This window comes from Aedes aegypti, chromosome 2, assembly GCF_002204515.2.
Source record: "Aedes aegypti strain LVP_AGWG chromosome 2, AaegL5.0 Primary Assembly, whole genome shotgun sequence".
NCBI lineage: Eukaryota > Metazoa > Arthropoda > Insecta > Diptera > Culicidae > Aedes > Aedes aegypti.
The window spans coordinates 158,298,589-158,312,902 of record NC_035108.1 but is presented as its reverse complement, the minus strand read 5'-3'; the positions used below and the strand labels follow the sequence as shown (position 1 = coordinate 158,312,902).

The following is a 14,314-nucleotide window of genomic DNA, read 5'->3' as shown; positions in this document are numbered from 1 at the left end:
GCAATGGATTCAGCAACCCTTAATTAAGTGAATAGCGGTATTTTGGTGCTGGAGACAAAAACGTGTTCCGCAGTGTATTCCATGCAGCTCATTAGAACTATACCAGGGAGGAATCTTCAGAGTCATTTTCAAAATTTTATTTTGTATCCTCTGTAGGGCTTCCTTCCTGGTATTACAACAGCTAGTCCATATTGGCTTGCCTGGAAATTTGTTTGAAGTTCAAAAGTTTGTCCTTAGGACATAGTTAAGATTTTCTATTAATAACATACACAGTTCGACAAAAAAAAGTCTATCTGAATGCACAGAGACGAGACACCCCGGGCTTGAAAGTATGAAAAAGACAAAAATAATGGCGTTTACAGAATGTTCGTGTCTGCCCCAGGTCATTTTTAAAATATACTTGAACATTTTGCATTTTTTATTAAACTGTCGGTAGAGGCAGCTTCATTATTTACCGCTAAAAAATATTCAAATCAATTTTTGTTTCTCGATATTTTTGCACCATTCTTTCACAAGTTCTCAAAAAACTCTTCTAATTTTCGAATATGTGTCAATATTGATAATTGGTCATCTGGATCCGGAGATATTCCAAAATTCCTTGGGGGACCGGCGCGTAGCCATAACCCACGTAAATATCTCAGGCTACAGATTTTTTATCGTATTCGGATATTCTTTCCTCGAAATGATACATTAAAAAGAATATGCTGTGAAAAAATGAAGCAATTTGGTGCAGCCGTCTTTGAGTAATGAGCATTTATGTTTCTGGTACTATCCTGGACAATTAAAGATCTTGAAAACTCTAAAAAACCTCATATCGTAATTTTCAGATTTCTCCAAGAAAACTGAACCGATTTGTATGATTTTTTCAGAGTAGCTCTTTATTACCTGATATTGTATAGTACACATTTTATTTTTTTGATAAATTGATCAAAAACAAAATGGCCGCCAAAGACATTTTATATGGAAAATGTCGGTCCCCCAAGGAACAACGTAATATCTTCAATACCAGATCACCAATGATTAATATTAGCACGGTTTCTTAAACTAGAAGAGTTTTTGAGATCTTGTGAAAAAATGCAGCAAAAATATCTAGAAACAAAAAAGTTATCGCGATTTGAATATTTTTATTGCTGTTAAAAATGTAGCTGCCGGTAAAGGGGTTCAATATCTAATCTAATCAACAACCCGACACAGTGTTTTATTTTCAGGACAGCGGAATTCATGTGCCATATAATGTTTTAAACTTGAAATTCAATATGAATAGTTGTACTAAGATTTGCATGGACTCCCCCCCTTTCGTACCCTCCCCATTTTGAAAGTATCGAAAACGATGGAATATTTGATATAAATGGTTGAAATAAGCAATTTAGATGATACTACAATCCACCAGCTATCTCTCCAGAAATATAGTGGTATTTGAACAACCCTTCGACTATAATGTGGAGCCGTCCATAAAATGCGTATTCATTTTGGAGGGGAGCGGGTCTGTTCAAAGGTTACGGTTCGTATGAATGAAAATAGAAGTTTAAAGAGTTGATCATAAGAGAAGGGGGATAAAATACCAAAGGAAGGATAAACAATGCTGAAATGGAAGCTATTAGAAACCTGACCAACGTTTTACAGGTAAAATAAATTTGTAATGAACATAAAAAACAATTGATTATTTTTTTTTGTTATCGAACTTGCTTTTTCGAGTGGGTAGCTAAAACTCATCTTTTCAAACATTACCTCACATTCGGCCGTTGAGTTAATTTATACCTATACTTATATAAATAATGTACGACGTGATATGTTTCTTCATTCAAGTGAAAAACAAAGTGTTAATTGCAAGGTGAAAATGGATAACTCTAAGTGTGATTTGGTTAGAAGTCTCTTGTGTAACATTTGTGGTCTTTACACGCCAAGACACAAGCAAAGAAGTTTCACTCAACTGGTAATTGAAAAGTACAAGCAGTACTTTAAAAGGGATCCACAAATCAACGAGAATTTTTCTCCAAATCATCTTTGTGTTTGCTGCCATTCAATGCTGCTCAAGAAAGAACATCGGTCAATACTTGCAGTCCCTATGATATGGTCAGTTCCTGATGTAGCTCATATGTATTGTTATTCCTGTCTAATGCCCTCATTAGTGGGTAGAAAATGGTGCCAAAGGCGTGAAATCCAATACCCAACAAGGTCGTTGTGCACTCTTCCAGAAAAAGTCTTACCATCTGACGGGATGGAAAGTGAGGAGGAGGAAACTTGTTGTCCTGATAACCACGAGGATGACTTACCGGTAATAAACTCGACGCCTACAATAGCAACAAGTTCATCATATCATCCACAACCGTCTACGTCAGCGGGTCATGCTGATAATCCCGACTTGGTTGGTCAAGCTAGCTTTGATGATTTAACGCGGGATCTAAATTTGCCTTCAAACCTTTCTGAATTGTTAGGATCCAGATTGAGGGAGAAAAAACTGTTAAAAACAGGTACAAGAACCGCAAATAGGTCGAAGTTCGATGATTTCCGCTCAACGTTCGATGAACGCAACGGAATAACATATTTAAGGAATCTTCACGGGCTGTTTGAACTTTTCGAGGTCGATCACGATCCAACTGAATGGCGTCTTTTTATTGATGGGAGTGTATCGTCTTTAAAAGCCTTGTTACTGTACAATGGAAATGTTTACCCCAGTATTCCAGTGACTTACAGTAACATACATAAAGAAAAATATAACGTGCTACAAGACATTTTATATTTGATTAATTACCCTGCTTTTAAATGGAAAATAATTGCAGATTTCAAGCTGATCAATATTCTCATGGGACTGAAAAGCGGTAATCCAAAGTTCCCATGTTTTATTTGCCTGTGGGACAGGAACAATGATGGTGATAAATATTCCGAATCAGCATGGCCACTACGTCCTTCTTTTGATAAGTACCCAGGCAATAAACCAGATTTATACAGTGCTATATTAGAACCATTAGTCGCCACAGAAGACATCCTTCATCCACCTTTGCACATTAAGCTTGGACTTGTTACACAGCTCTTCAAAAAATTTGTTCAACAAAACTCTAAAGTGAAGGAGCATCTGAAGGATCTTTTCCCAAAATTAAGTGATATGAAAGTTGATATGGGCATATTCGATGGGCCTAAAATTCGAGATATATTCAAAAGCACTGATTTTGATAATATATTGACAATTGATGAAAAATCTGCTTACCAAAATTTGAAACTTGTTTGTGCTGGTTTTCTGGGGAACAATAGAGCTAACAACTACAAAGAACTTATAAGTAACATGATGACTTGCTATAAAAAGCTAGACATTAATGTTACATTGAAAATGCATTCTTTGATTTGTCACCTTGCAAGATTTCCTTCAAACCTTGGAAGTTTTTCAGACGAGCAGGGCGAGCGAGCACATCAAGATTTTAAGGACATCGAACAACGGTTTAAAAGGAAAAATAACGTCAATGCAATGGGAACATATTGTTGGGGATTAGTTCGACAAAAAGATCCAGAAGAACATAAAAGACAATCACCAACCAAAACTAAATATTTCGTTGTTCAATATATGTAGAAAAAAAGGTTAATAAAAATATCATGAAACATATATTCCATTTTATTATTCTTAATCCGAAATCCGAAAAATGTAAATAATTGTAACAAAAGTATAAAAATGAGATGTACAAAAAATAAAGCAGAAGATAATTTAGCTGCAAATAATCTCTACTGTACTGTTACCTCAAGGAATAGTAGATCTCCGTGAACAATCAATTCATTTTGAAAATGTATATATTTTTGATACTTGTAATCATTCTCAAATTCTCAATAACAATTAAAAGGCACTCTTTGTGACCAAATGAAATATTGTCATTGTAATGCATTGTGCTGTTCATATATGATAAATGAAGCAAAGATGATATAGCCATCACAATCGCATCAAATTCGATAGAAATAAGTAAAACGTTCGTTAGTCTGTTAGATCTTAAATTCATTATAGTAAACAAGAAACAAAATAACCTGCAAGGGATCCTCCATAACCACGTGGAAATATTTTTGGTATTTTTCACCCCCCTTCCCCTTGTGATCAACTCTTCATTTTTTTATTTTTATTTATATGAGCCGTTACTTCTGAACAGACCCCCCCCCCCTAAAATGAACACGCAATTTATAGACGGCTCCACGATATGGTCAAGGGGTTGTTCATAAACTACGATATTTCTGAAGAGATAGCTGGTGGATTGTAGTATTATCGCTTATTTCAACTATTTATATCATATATTCCATCATTTGCGATACTTTAGATATGGGGAAGGTGCGAAAAAGGGGGACCCCATGCAAATCTTAGTACCGTAAAACGGGGTAACTTTGATAATGCGGGTAACTTTGATAGTGCGAGACCCACAACATATTAAACGAAATAACGAAGTTTCTGTTAATCAGTTAAGTAAAACGAATGCAAAAGTAAAGAGTATTAGTATGACACTTCATATCAAAGCTATTTTCATTGGAATCAAGTGCATTTGAGGCTTTTTATACGAATATTAAAAATTGACACAATTTTAGCATTTTCGAAACGCTTACAAACAATCTGTTCTACGATCACTATTTGATGAAGTTTTGAATAGTTGGCCACTTATCTTTGACAGCCTAGTTATCATAGAACTTGAATACGGTCTCAAATCTCTTAGCGATTAGCATTTTCACAAACTGGGACCATTTTTTGTAATCTAAGTCAGAAATTTCCCTATAACGTTAAACGCCTAGAGGTATGCAATGCCCTACAAATGTTCGTTATTCATTCAATTTTGTTCGATTCATACTCTATTATCAATGTTACCCCAAAACAGAAAACCGACTTTCGATTGTACGAAAAATTATATATCCATTCATAATAAATCTTTTGGAAATCTGTCGACTGCAATCGATAGCTACGATGCCAGTACTTGTTTTAAAAATATAAATTATTATTCTTTGAAACAGCATGCATAAATATTCAAGTTTTCTTCGAAAAAACTATCAAAGTTACCCCGTTTTACGGTACAACTATTCATATTGAATTTCAAGTTTAAAACATAATATGGCACATGAATTCCGCTGTCCCGAAAATAAAACACTGTGTCGGGTTGTTGATTAGATTAGATATTGAACCCCTCTACCGGCAGCTACATTTTTAACAGCAAAAAAAAAAAAATTCAAATCGCGATAACTTTTTTGCTCCATTTTTTCATAAAATCTCAAAAAGCTCTTCTAGTTTAAGAAACCGTGCTAATATTAATCATTAATGATCTGGTATTGAAGATATTCCGATGTTCCTTGGGGGACCGACATTTTCCATATAAAATGTCTTTGGCGGCCATTTTGTTTTTGGTCAATTTATCAAAAAAATAAAATGTGTACCGTAAAACGGGGTAACTTTGATAATGCGGGTAACTTTGATAGTGCGTAACCCACCGCATACTAAATGAAATATCATAATTTCTGTTAATCAGTTAAGAAAAACGAATGCAAAACTAAAGAATATTAGTATGACACTTCATGTAAGAGCGGTTTTCATTTAAATCAAGAACATTTTAGGCTTTTTATACGAATTTAAAAAAATTACACAATTTTAGCATTTTCAAAACGCTTACAAACAATCTGTTCTACGATCACTATTTGATGTAGTTTTGAATAGTTGGCCACTTATCTTTGATAGCCTAGTTATCATAGAACTTGAATACGGTCTCAAATCTCTTAGCGAAAAGCATATTCACAAACTGGGACCATTTTTGTAATCTAAGTCAGAAATTTCCATATAACGTTAAACGCCTAGAGGTATGCAATGTCCTACAAATGTTCGTTATTGATTCAATTTTGTTCGAAACATACTCCTTTATCAAAGTTACCCCAAAACAGAAAACCAACTTTCGATTATATGAAAAATTATACATCCATTCAAAATTAATCTTTTGGCAATTTATTGACTGTAATCGATAGCTAGGATGCCAGTACTTGTTTTAAAAATATAAATTGTAAATCTTTGAAACAGCATGTAAAAATATTCAAGTTTTCTTCGAAAAAACTATCAAAGTTACCCCGTTTTACGGTACTATACAATATCAGGTAATAAGGAGCTACTCTGAAAAAATCATACAAATCGGTTCAGTTTTCTTGGAGAAATCTGAAAATTACGATATAAGGTTTTAAGGAGTTTTCAAGATCTTTAATTGTCCAGGATAGTACCAGAAACATAAATGCTCATTACTCAAAGACGGCTGCACCAAATTGCTTCATTTTTTCACAGCATATTCTTTTTAATGTATCATTCCGAGGAAAGAATATCCAAATACGATAAAAAATCTGTAGCCTGAGATATTTACGTGGGTTATGGCTACGTGCCGGTTCCCAAGGAATTTTGGAATATCTCCGGATCCAGATGACCAATTATCAATATTGACACATATTCGAAAACCAGAAGAGTTTTTTGAGAACTTGTGAAAGAATGGTGCAAAAATATCGAGAAACAAAAATTGATTTGAATATTTTTTAGCGGTAAATAATGAAGCTGCCTCTACCGACAGTTTAATAAAAAATGCAAAATGTTCAAGTATATTTTAAAAATGACCTGGGGCAGACACGAACATTCTGTAAACGCCATTATTTTTGTCTTTTTTCATACTTTCAAGCCCGGGGTGTCTCGTCTCTGTGCATTCAGATCGACTTTTTTTGTCGAACTTTGATATTTATTACATTTTAATTCAATGTGATTTTTGAAAATTGAATTTTTATCTAGCCTGAGCCCTAGACACTTAACTTCATCTGATCAATTTATTGGAATCCCTCTCATCGTGAAAACATGTGTACTTGGAGGTTTCAAATAAGTAGCCTTTGGTTTATGTGGGAATATTATTAGTTGAGTTTTGGAAGCATTGGGAGAAATCTTCCATTTTTGCAAATATGAAGAAAAATTATACAAACTTTTTCGCAATCGACTACAGATGACACTCAAGCTTCGTCTTTTGGCGGAAAAGCCTATGTCATCCGCAACCAAGGATTTTTGACATCCCTGAGGTAACTCAGGTAAGTCAGATGTAATAATATTGTATAATATTGGTCCCAAAATGCTGCCTTAAGGAGCACTAGCTCTTTCAGGAAGTATTTAAGACCTGGAATTCTGATAATTAACCTGAAGTGTACGATTTTACAGATAATTTTGGTTTATTCTAACAACGTACAACTGTATTGTGGAAGAGTAAAGATGCGGGAAGGTTATCAATCTGTCGTTCTCACTCAAGTGACGACATGACTAAGCGCTCGTCTAGCATACAAGAGTCCTGGGTTCAAATCCCAGCTGAGCACGTGGTTTTTTTTTCATAATTTCACTCATAATTTGTCCATATTTACCACGCCATTACCATTTTTATTTAAATTATTATTTATTGAATCCATTAGAAAAACGTAATACAATAACAATTTGATTAGTAAATTTGACACAAACTTCGACTGCTTCAGTCATAGTGGTGGTTTTGAACACCCAAACAACCAGAAGTCACATAAAAGTTCACGTAATGACTCGTTTATTCATACAAATTACATCAAATCCGCACAACGCGGTGCATAAAATCGCCAGATTGATGAGTTTCCTTGCATAAAACGCTATTTTTCTGAGTTTATTTGTTTTTTTTTTCGTGCCATATACTCGTACAAAGGAAGTCGAATCAATCCGTAGCAGCTGTCAAATCAACATTTGTTATCATAAGTTAAATCGCATAAGATCCCAGGTTAGTTCAGCAGAAAATTTACACACTCGCATTTTATGCTTTTATTAATCACATAGTAAATGCACGCATATCGCCTCCAGTTTTGTACGTAGAAGGCCTTGTCGCGACATCTTATAAGTGAAATTTTGCACATGCAAGGCCGCCAGGTGATTTTGTTATACGTACATTTTGATTGTCTGGGCAATGCATCAATCATTAGATTTAATTGTTCAGTTAGAAAATTAAAATCCGAGATAGACATATCACTTGAAGTGGGTACATTATCTGATAATTTTCCGTTAGAAGAAGAGGTGTAATAGAAGTTTCCTGTGGCGGCAGGTTTTTTTTTTTCATTTGATTTGAAACAGTTAGAACGGGTACCGTAATCCGGGTAACATTGATCAGTTTTTTTGAATATTTCTTTAATATTTCGTTTGAAAATGTAAATGTTACAAATTTTATATTTTTAAAACAAGTACTGCTACTCATAGCTCGTGACTATATCTTCTTCTTCTTCTTTCTGGCGTTACGTCCCAACTGGGACAGAGCCTGCTTCTCAGCTTAGTGTTCTTATGAGCACTTCCACAGTTATTAACTGAGAGCTTTCTATGCCAATTGACCATTTTTGCATGTGTCTATCGTGTGGCAGGTACGAAGATACTCTATGCCCTGGGAAGTCGAGAAAATTTCCAACCCGAAAAGATCCTCGACCGGTGGGAATCGAACCCACGACCCTCAGCTTGGTCTTGCTGAATAACTGCGCGTTTAACGCTACGGCTATCTGGGCCCTCGTGACTATATACTACATTTTGTTTTTTGAAAGATTTAAGCATGTTTAAAAAAATGTTTTATGTGATTTTCTGATTTAGCTGATATGGGGTAACATTGATCACCTATGTAAACAACGTTCGGTAATATTGAAAATATCGTTACTTACTTAAATCAATGCCCCCGAAGCCGAATATGAAGGCCAAACGCTTACAAGTCATTTACTTTTTGAGTTATTTTAAAATTAAAAAACAATTCGAACAACGGAATACGCCTAAAAGTAGGCAATTTCCTAAGGGATTTCTATATTTTTTACAGTAATTCGTTAATGTTGCCTAATTGAGCATACTTATGGAAGTTTTGACAACGGAATCGTTTTTGGCGATGCCATTTTTAGTAATAACCGCATTTTCCTTGATCATATCGTTTGCTGAACTTATGTGAGGCATGAATCTTCGGTAGTGTCATCCTTTCCCATTGAAATCATTGTTTAAAAAAGTTGACAAATTTACGCATAATGTAAACGCAATTTTCGCAAAAATCCTCAATTAAATTAGCTTATGAATATGAGAAAGAGAAGCACCATCCGTAATATGGAAATATTTCATCAATAAATGATGATTTGAACTTTTTACGAGATGAGTCATTCCGATCAATGTTACCCCGCTGATCAATGATACCCCGGATTACGGTACTCATAGTAATTAAAGGGAAGGAGTTCAAATTACCTGCTACGATATCGACAAAGGATTTTCCTTGGGTGGAGAAATTCGAACGGGTAGCCGATTAAAATTAGTTGGTGAATGAGTATGACTAAAATCCACATGATGGGTATGATTCATATTCAAGCGATCGTTAACTGAAAAATGAGCATTGTTCGATACTCAATCAGGGGAATTCCGGAAACGTCCTTTATCGTAACGGACATTATCGTTCATCTGCCTGACACGAGCCTCGACGAGTCGCCTACGCGAAGGGCAAGCCCAAAATTTTGACTTATGATTGTCACCGCAATTGGCGCATATGAACTTATCGGTATCTTACTTCACAGGACAGACGTCCTTGGCGTGAGAAGAACCTCCGCAAATCATGCATTATGCATCCATGCGACAATTGCTTCTTCTCTTCAAGATGTTTGAGAAGAAGTTCGCGATCTTTAAGAGTTTCCGGCAAAACGCGACAGTTTCCTTTCTTTGCGATTTTGAAAGATACCTTTATTCCACTAATGGAGTTCAAGATCTCCTGCCTAAATCCTCCAAATTCGGAACAACTGATCACGATCGGCGGCACTATTTGCTTCCTCAATTGAATCAAAGAGCCTGGGCTACAGACTGCTTCGATTTGGTGTTCGGAAAATTTGTCTAGAGCATCGATCTGATTGCTCATTTCGATGAAATTATCGACATTATCCATTTCACCTTTGGAAGAAAGTTCACATTCCGGAGAAACGTTCTTTTTTCCATTCTTGCCACGTTTAGTGACTGTTTTTTGACTGACCTCACTTTATTGAAGGAAGAATTCAGAGATTTATCCTTCCTTTTGTTTGTAGTCACAACCATGTATATTGAATTAACGAAAGAAGACGTATAGGGCTGATATATTTTTATGTCAGATATGCTGTTTGGTTAGCAGACTGACTATGTTATAAGGCGTGAAGAAAGACACGCTATAATGATGGAAGAATGGAAGCCTAAGGAAAATGTATTTTTTCCCGTCTCTGGTTCTAGCAGATTCTATGAACTGTAATAGATCAACTGTGATGGATTAGAAGTGGAAGATAGAAGCAAGTGAAAGATACAACTACAAAGAACGATTAAAAGGATGGACCTAGGAAAGAACTCATGACCTTTTGCTTACGAAGCAGAAGCGGTACCCATTAGATCACCAACCCTGTCTATTCTTTTTTCTCTTATATGGCAAAACAAAATACTCTTCTAAACCATCAAACAATAACTTTTGAGCATCGAAAATATGATGAACTTTTTTGATAAGTATTGGTTTGAATTTTGTGGCAAATGCAGCAAATAAATTACCATACAAGCTGGAAAACTTGCATGCAAGTTCGCTAGAATAGTCAAATTTTGCATTATCAACAGCCAATATCTCAAAAACTAGACGTGCTATGATATTTTTGAAAACGGCAATGGATTCAGCAATCCTTAGTTAAGTAAATAGTGGTATTTTGATGCTGGAGACAAAAACGTGTTCCATAGTACAGCCAAACCTCTTTTTCGCCCCTAACTGGGGGAGCGCAAAAAGAATCGGAGCGTAAAAGGAGGGAGCGTAAGTTGGAATTTGGAGCGTAAGTTGGAATTTGGAGCGTAAGTTCGAATTTTGAGCGTAAAAAGAATTAGCGTAATAAAGCTTTTCATTTATTATCGAGAATTTTTGCGAAGATGTGGGGTTTATCCGTGGTACTTCTCAAGGTTATCAATAGGGATGACGTAAACCATAGTCTGACGCCATTTTGAAATCCAGGCGACCTTTGGTTGGTGAAAATCACTTTAAACTCATGCAATATGTGACGGATTCCATGTCAAATCGGTCAGTCACAGAAGCCGACCATATTCGATTTGCATTAAATTTTGCACATGTTTTTGATATGGTAGAATAAGTGTTTTCCATAGAAAAATTGATCATTCTGAGTCAAGTATAACTTTTGAAAATGGCCTATAATTTTTTGCATGCAACTTATTTGAAAAATTTTAACTCCGAAACTGTTGATTTTAAAGAAAAATGTTTTTTGAAAAAGTTTTAGTGAACCGTTTGGACTATAAGAAAAAAATATACACTGAAAAAATATTTTATATATTTTTATAGAAAAATCAAAAATAAAACTTGAATTTAAAATAACACAAAAACTCCATTTTTAATATTTTTGAAATTTTCCCCATAGAATCTTGATAGTAAAAGGATATTTGGGATCAAGTTTCATGATAGAGAAATTTTTAATAGAAAAGTTTGTATAAGAACAACTTTTGATCGATTTAAAAAAAAAATGATTTTTGTCGATGTAAAGTAACATAATGCCCACCAGTAGTGACGTAATGCTCAAGTGAAGAATAATACTGACTCCTACACACATGTTTAATAACTGACATCTTGGCAGTTGTGAACAAACGCATTTCCATTAGTTTATTATTCCAGGAGAAAAATCATTTCATTTATTTGGTATACTGGTTGATGAAATCGATAAAGTACGAAACCTTGGTCAAAACTCCGGGATATGGAGCAACCGTACATGGCTTGACACTCCAGGAGACTATACCAACTTGAATTCCATTATGCAGCAATGGTCCTCCAGAATCCCCCTAGAATACAAACAGATTGTGTGAAATTTCCTAGAAAATTAGCAAAGCAACTCCCAAAAACTTACATTGCATTGCCCTTTGCCACCTTCTGGCACAGCGGCGCAAATTTGACTCGGGTAGATATGCTGCGAATGGAACCCGTTGCACTGCTCATTTGGCACAGCGAAGTAATCCACCTTTTGCAGCGTGGTCGGCAAATCGCCATTAGTCCACAGTCGGCCCCAACCGATCAAGGTAACATCCAAGTTGCCATCTTCCAGTTCGGACCACTTGTTGGCAAGTTTCACTGGCTGGACATTTTCGTTGAATACCAATGGTTTCTTCAGCTTAAGCAGCGCAATGTCGTACACGTAACTATTTCCCGCATCGTAAAACGGGTGGATCACTACATCATCCAGGAAGTAGACGGAATCGTCCACATCTCTAGAAACATCGCTTCTGCCCACCTGAACCGACTGCAGAATAGGTGTAGTGTAGTAGTTGACGCAGTGAGCCGCCGTCAGAATCCAGTACTCGTTGATAATGCTTCCACCGCAGGAATGTCCACCACTAGCACTTCGCAGCGATACCATAAAAGGATAGTCGGTGATCGATGCATCTGTGCCATTCACGATCTTGGATACCGCTGGAGCAGCTGTATGGTGCAAATGAAGTTTAATGAAATTCAATAAACGGGACGCGTGTCCTGGTTATTGGAGAATACTTGCCATAAGCTGCGTGGATTAGCACGAATGCGCTGATTAGCTGTGTAATCATGGCTAGACAACTGCGAAATGAGACTTATCTGCTGGCAATTGTATTTCAAGGTGGAGGATTCCTGATTGAGCAGCTAATTCAATTGATATCACATTGCCTTTATCAGTTTAAATTGATACTTTCCATGATATAATCGAACGGGCACTACTGAATTTGGGACATAAAAATGCTTCCATGAATTATCAAGCACAAGTTTGCAAAGACAATCCGTGGACTAATAACCCGAGCAAAGGTTGAGATCATATTGAAAACTAACTTTGATGTTGTGATTATGTAAACTATTGATAACTCATTTTGTAGTCACTTTATTCGTTTTATTCGGTTAAAATGTCAAAATTAAAAGCAGAAACACGTTCTCACGAAATCAAATTGAATACTATGTTTATACACATTTGTGTTCGATATGAATCTTGTCGATTTCATTCATTTATTAAGTTAACATCTAAACAAATAACACTGAATCAACAATTCCACGCCACAATACTCGGTTCGTGGTCGAATCTATCCATCCTTGGTTCCGCCCCACGCTCGACAAATCGATACGCACTTGATCCGCCCACCCAGCTCGCTGCGCTCCACGCCTTCTGATACCAACCGGATCTGAAGCGAATACCATCTTTGCAGGGTTGTGCCCGACATTCTTGCAACATGCCATGCCCATTGTGTCCTTCCAGCTTTGGCTACCTTCTGGATACTGGGTTCGCCGTAGAGCTGGTCGAACTCGTGGTTCATCCTTCGCCGCCACACACCGTTTTCCTGCACACCGCCAAAGATCGTCCTAAGCACCCGTCGTTCAAAGACTTCAAGTGCTTGCAAGTCCTCCTCGAGCATCGTCCACGTTTCATGCCCGTAGAGGACTACCGGCCTTATGAGCGTTTTGTACATGATACATTTGGTGCGGGTGCGAATCTTTTTTGAACGCAGCTTCTTGTGGAGCCCCAGCTTCCACTGATGATGTGCCTCCGTATTTCACGGCTAACATTGTTGTCAGCCGTTAACAAGGATCCAAGGTAGACGAACTCGTCGACCACTTCGAACGTATCCCCGTCTATCGTAACACTGCTACCTAGGCGAGCCCTGTCGCGCTCGGCCCCACCAGCTGACATGTACTTTGTCTTGGACGCATTCACCACCAGTAAAACTTTTTCGGCCTTGCGTTTCAGGTGGGTGTACTGGTCTGCCACCTTTTCAAATGTTCGGCCGACAATGTGCATATCATCCGCGAAGCAAACAAACTGACTGGATCTCGTACCGGCTGTTAAGACCGGCTCTCCGCATAACACCTTCTAGCGCAATATTGAACAACAGCAGGGCTGGTAGCAGACTTGAGACAAAATAATAGTGACTTTAGTGACCAAAATGCTGAAAAAAGTGACCAAAAAGTGACCAAAGCTGGAAGTACTCGCATACTCTCCGATGTACTGAAGACCCGCGGTTTCGACATCGTAGCGCTGCAGGAGGTGTGCTGGACAGGAGCAATGGTGCGAACGTTTAGAGGTAATCATACCATCTACCAGAGCTGCGGCAACACACGCGAGCTGGGAACAGCTTTTATAGTGATGGGTGATATACAAAGGCGCGTGATCGAGTGGTGGCAGACCAATGAACGAATGTGCAAGTTAAGAATCAAAGGCCGATTATTTAACTTCAGCATAATCAACGTGCATAGCCCACACTCCGGAAGCACTGATGATGACAAGGGCGCATTTTACGCGCAGCTCGAACGCAAGTTCGACCGCTGCCCAGGCCACG

At 37.1% G+C, this 14,314-nt stretch overlaps 1 protein-coding gene across 1 annotated transcript; it reads right to left on the bottom strand.

Moving 5' to 3' along the window:
• Positions 1-11,581: 11,581 nt before the first annotated feature.
• Positions 11,582-12,646, bottom strand: LOC5571039 (chymotrypsin-1). The gene is made up of 3 exons (XM_001659422.2): positions 12,514-12,646; positions 11,872-12,440; positions 11,582-11,806 (listed from the first exon to the last, which is right to left on the bottom strand). The coding sequence occupies exons 1-3, from the start codon at positions 12,560-12,562 to the stop codon at positions 11,660-11,662; spliced, it is 765 nt and encodes a 254-aa protein (XP_001659472.1). The 5' UTR covers positions 12,563-12,646; the 3' UTR covers positions 11,582-11,659.
• Positions 12,647-14,314: the final 1,668 nt, after the last annotated feature.

Bases quoted from the DNA above. Each gene is read 5' to 3' on its own strand.
- LOC5571039 (XM_001659422.2), bottom strand. From the start codon at position 12,562: ATGATTACACAGCTAATCAGCGCATTCGTGCTAATCCACGCAGCTTAT. The intron at 12,441-12,513 runs GCAAGTATTCTC...TGCACCATACAG, and splicing joins GCTAATCCACGCAGCTTATG to CTGCTCCAGCGGTATCCAAG. The intron at 11,807-11,871 runs GTAAGTTTTTGG...TTTGTATTCTAG, and splicing joins GTGGCAAAGGGCAATGCAAT to GGGGATTCTGGAGGACCATT.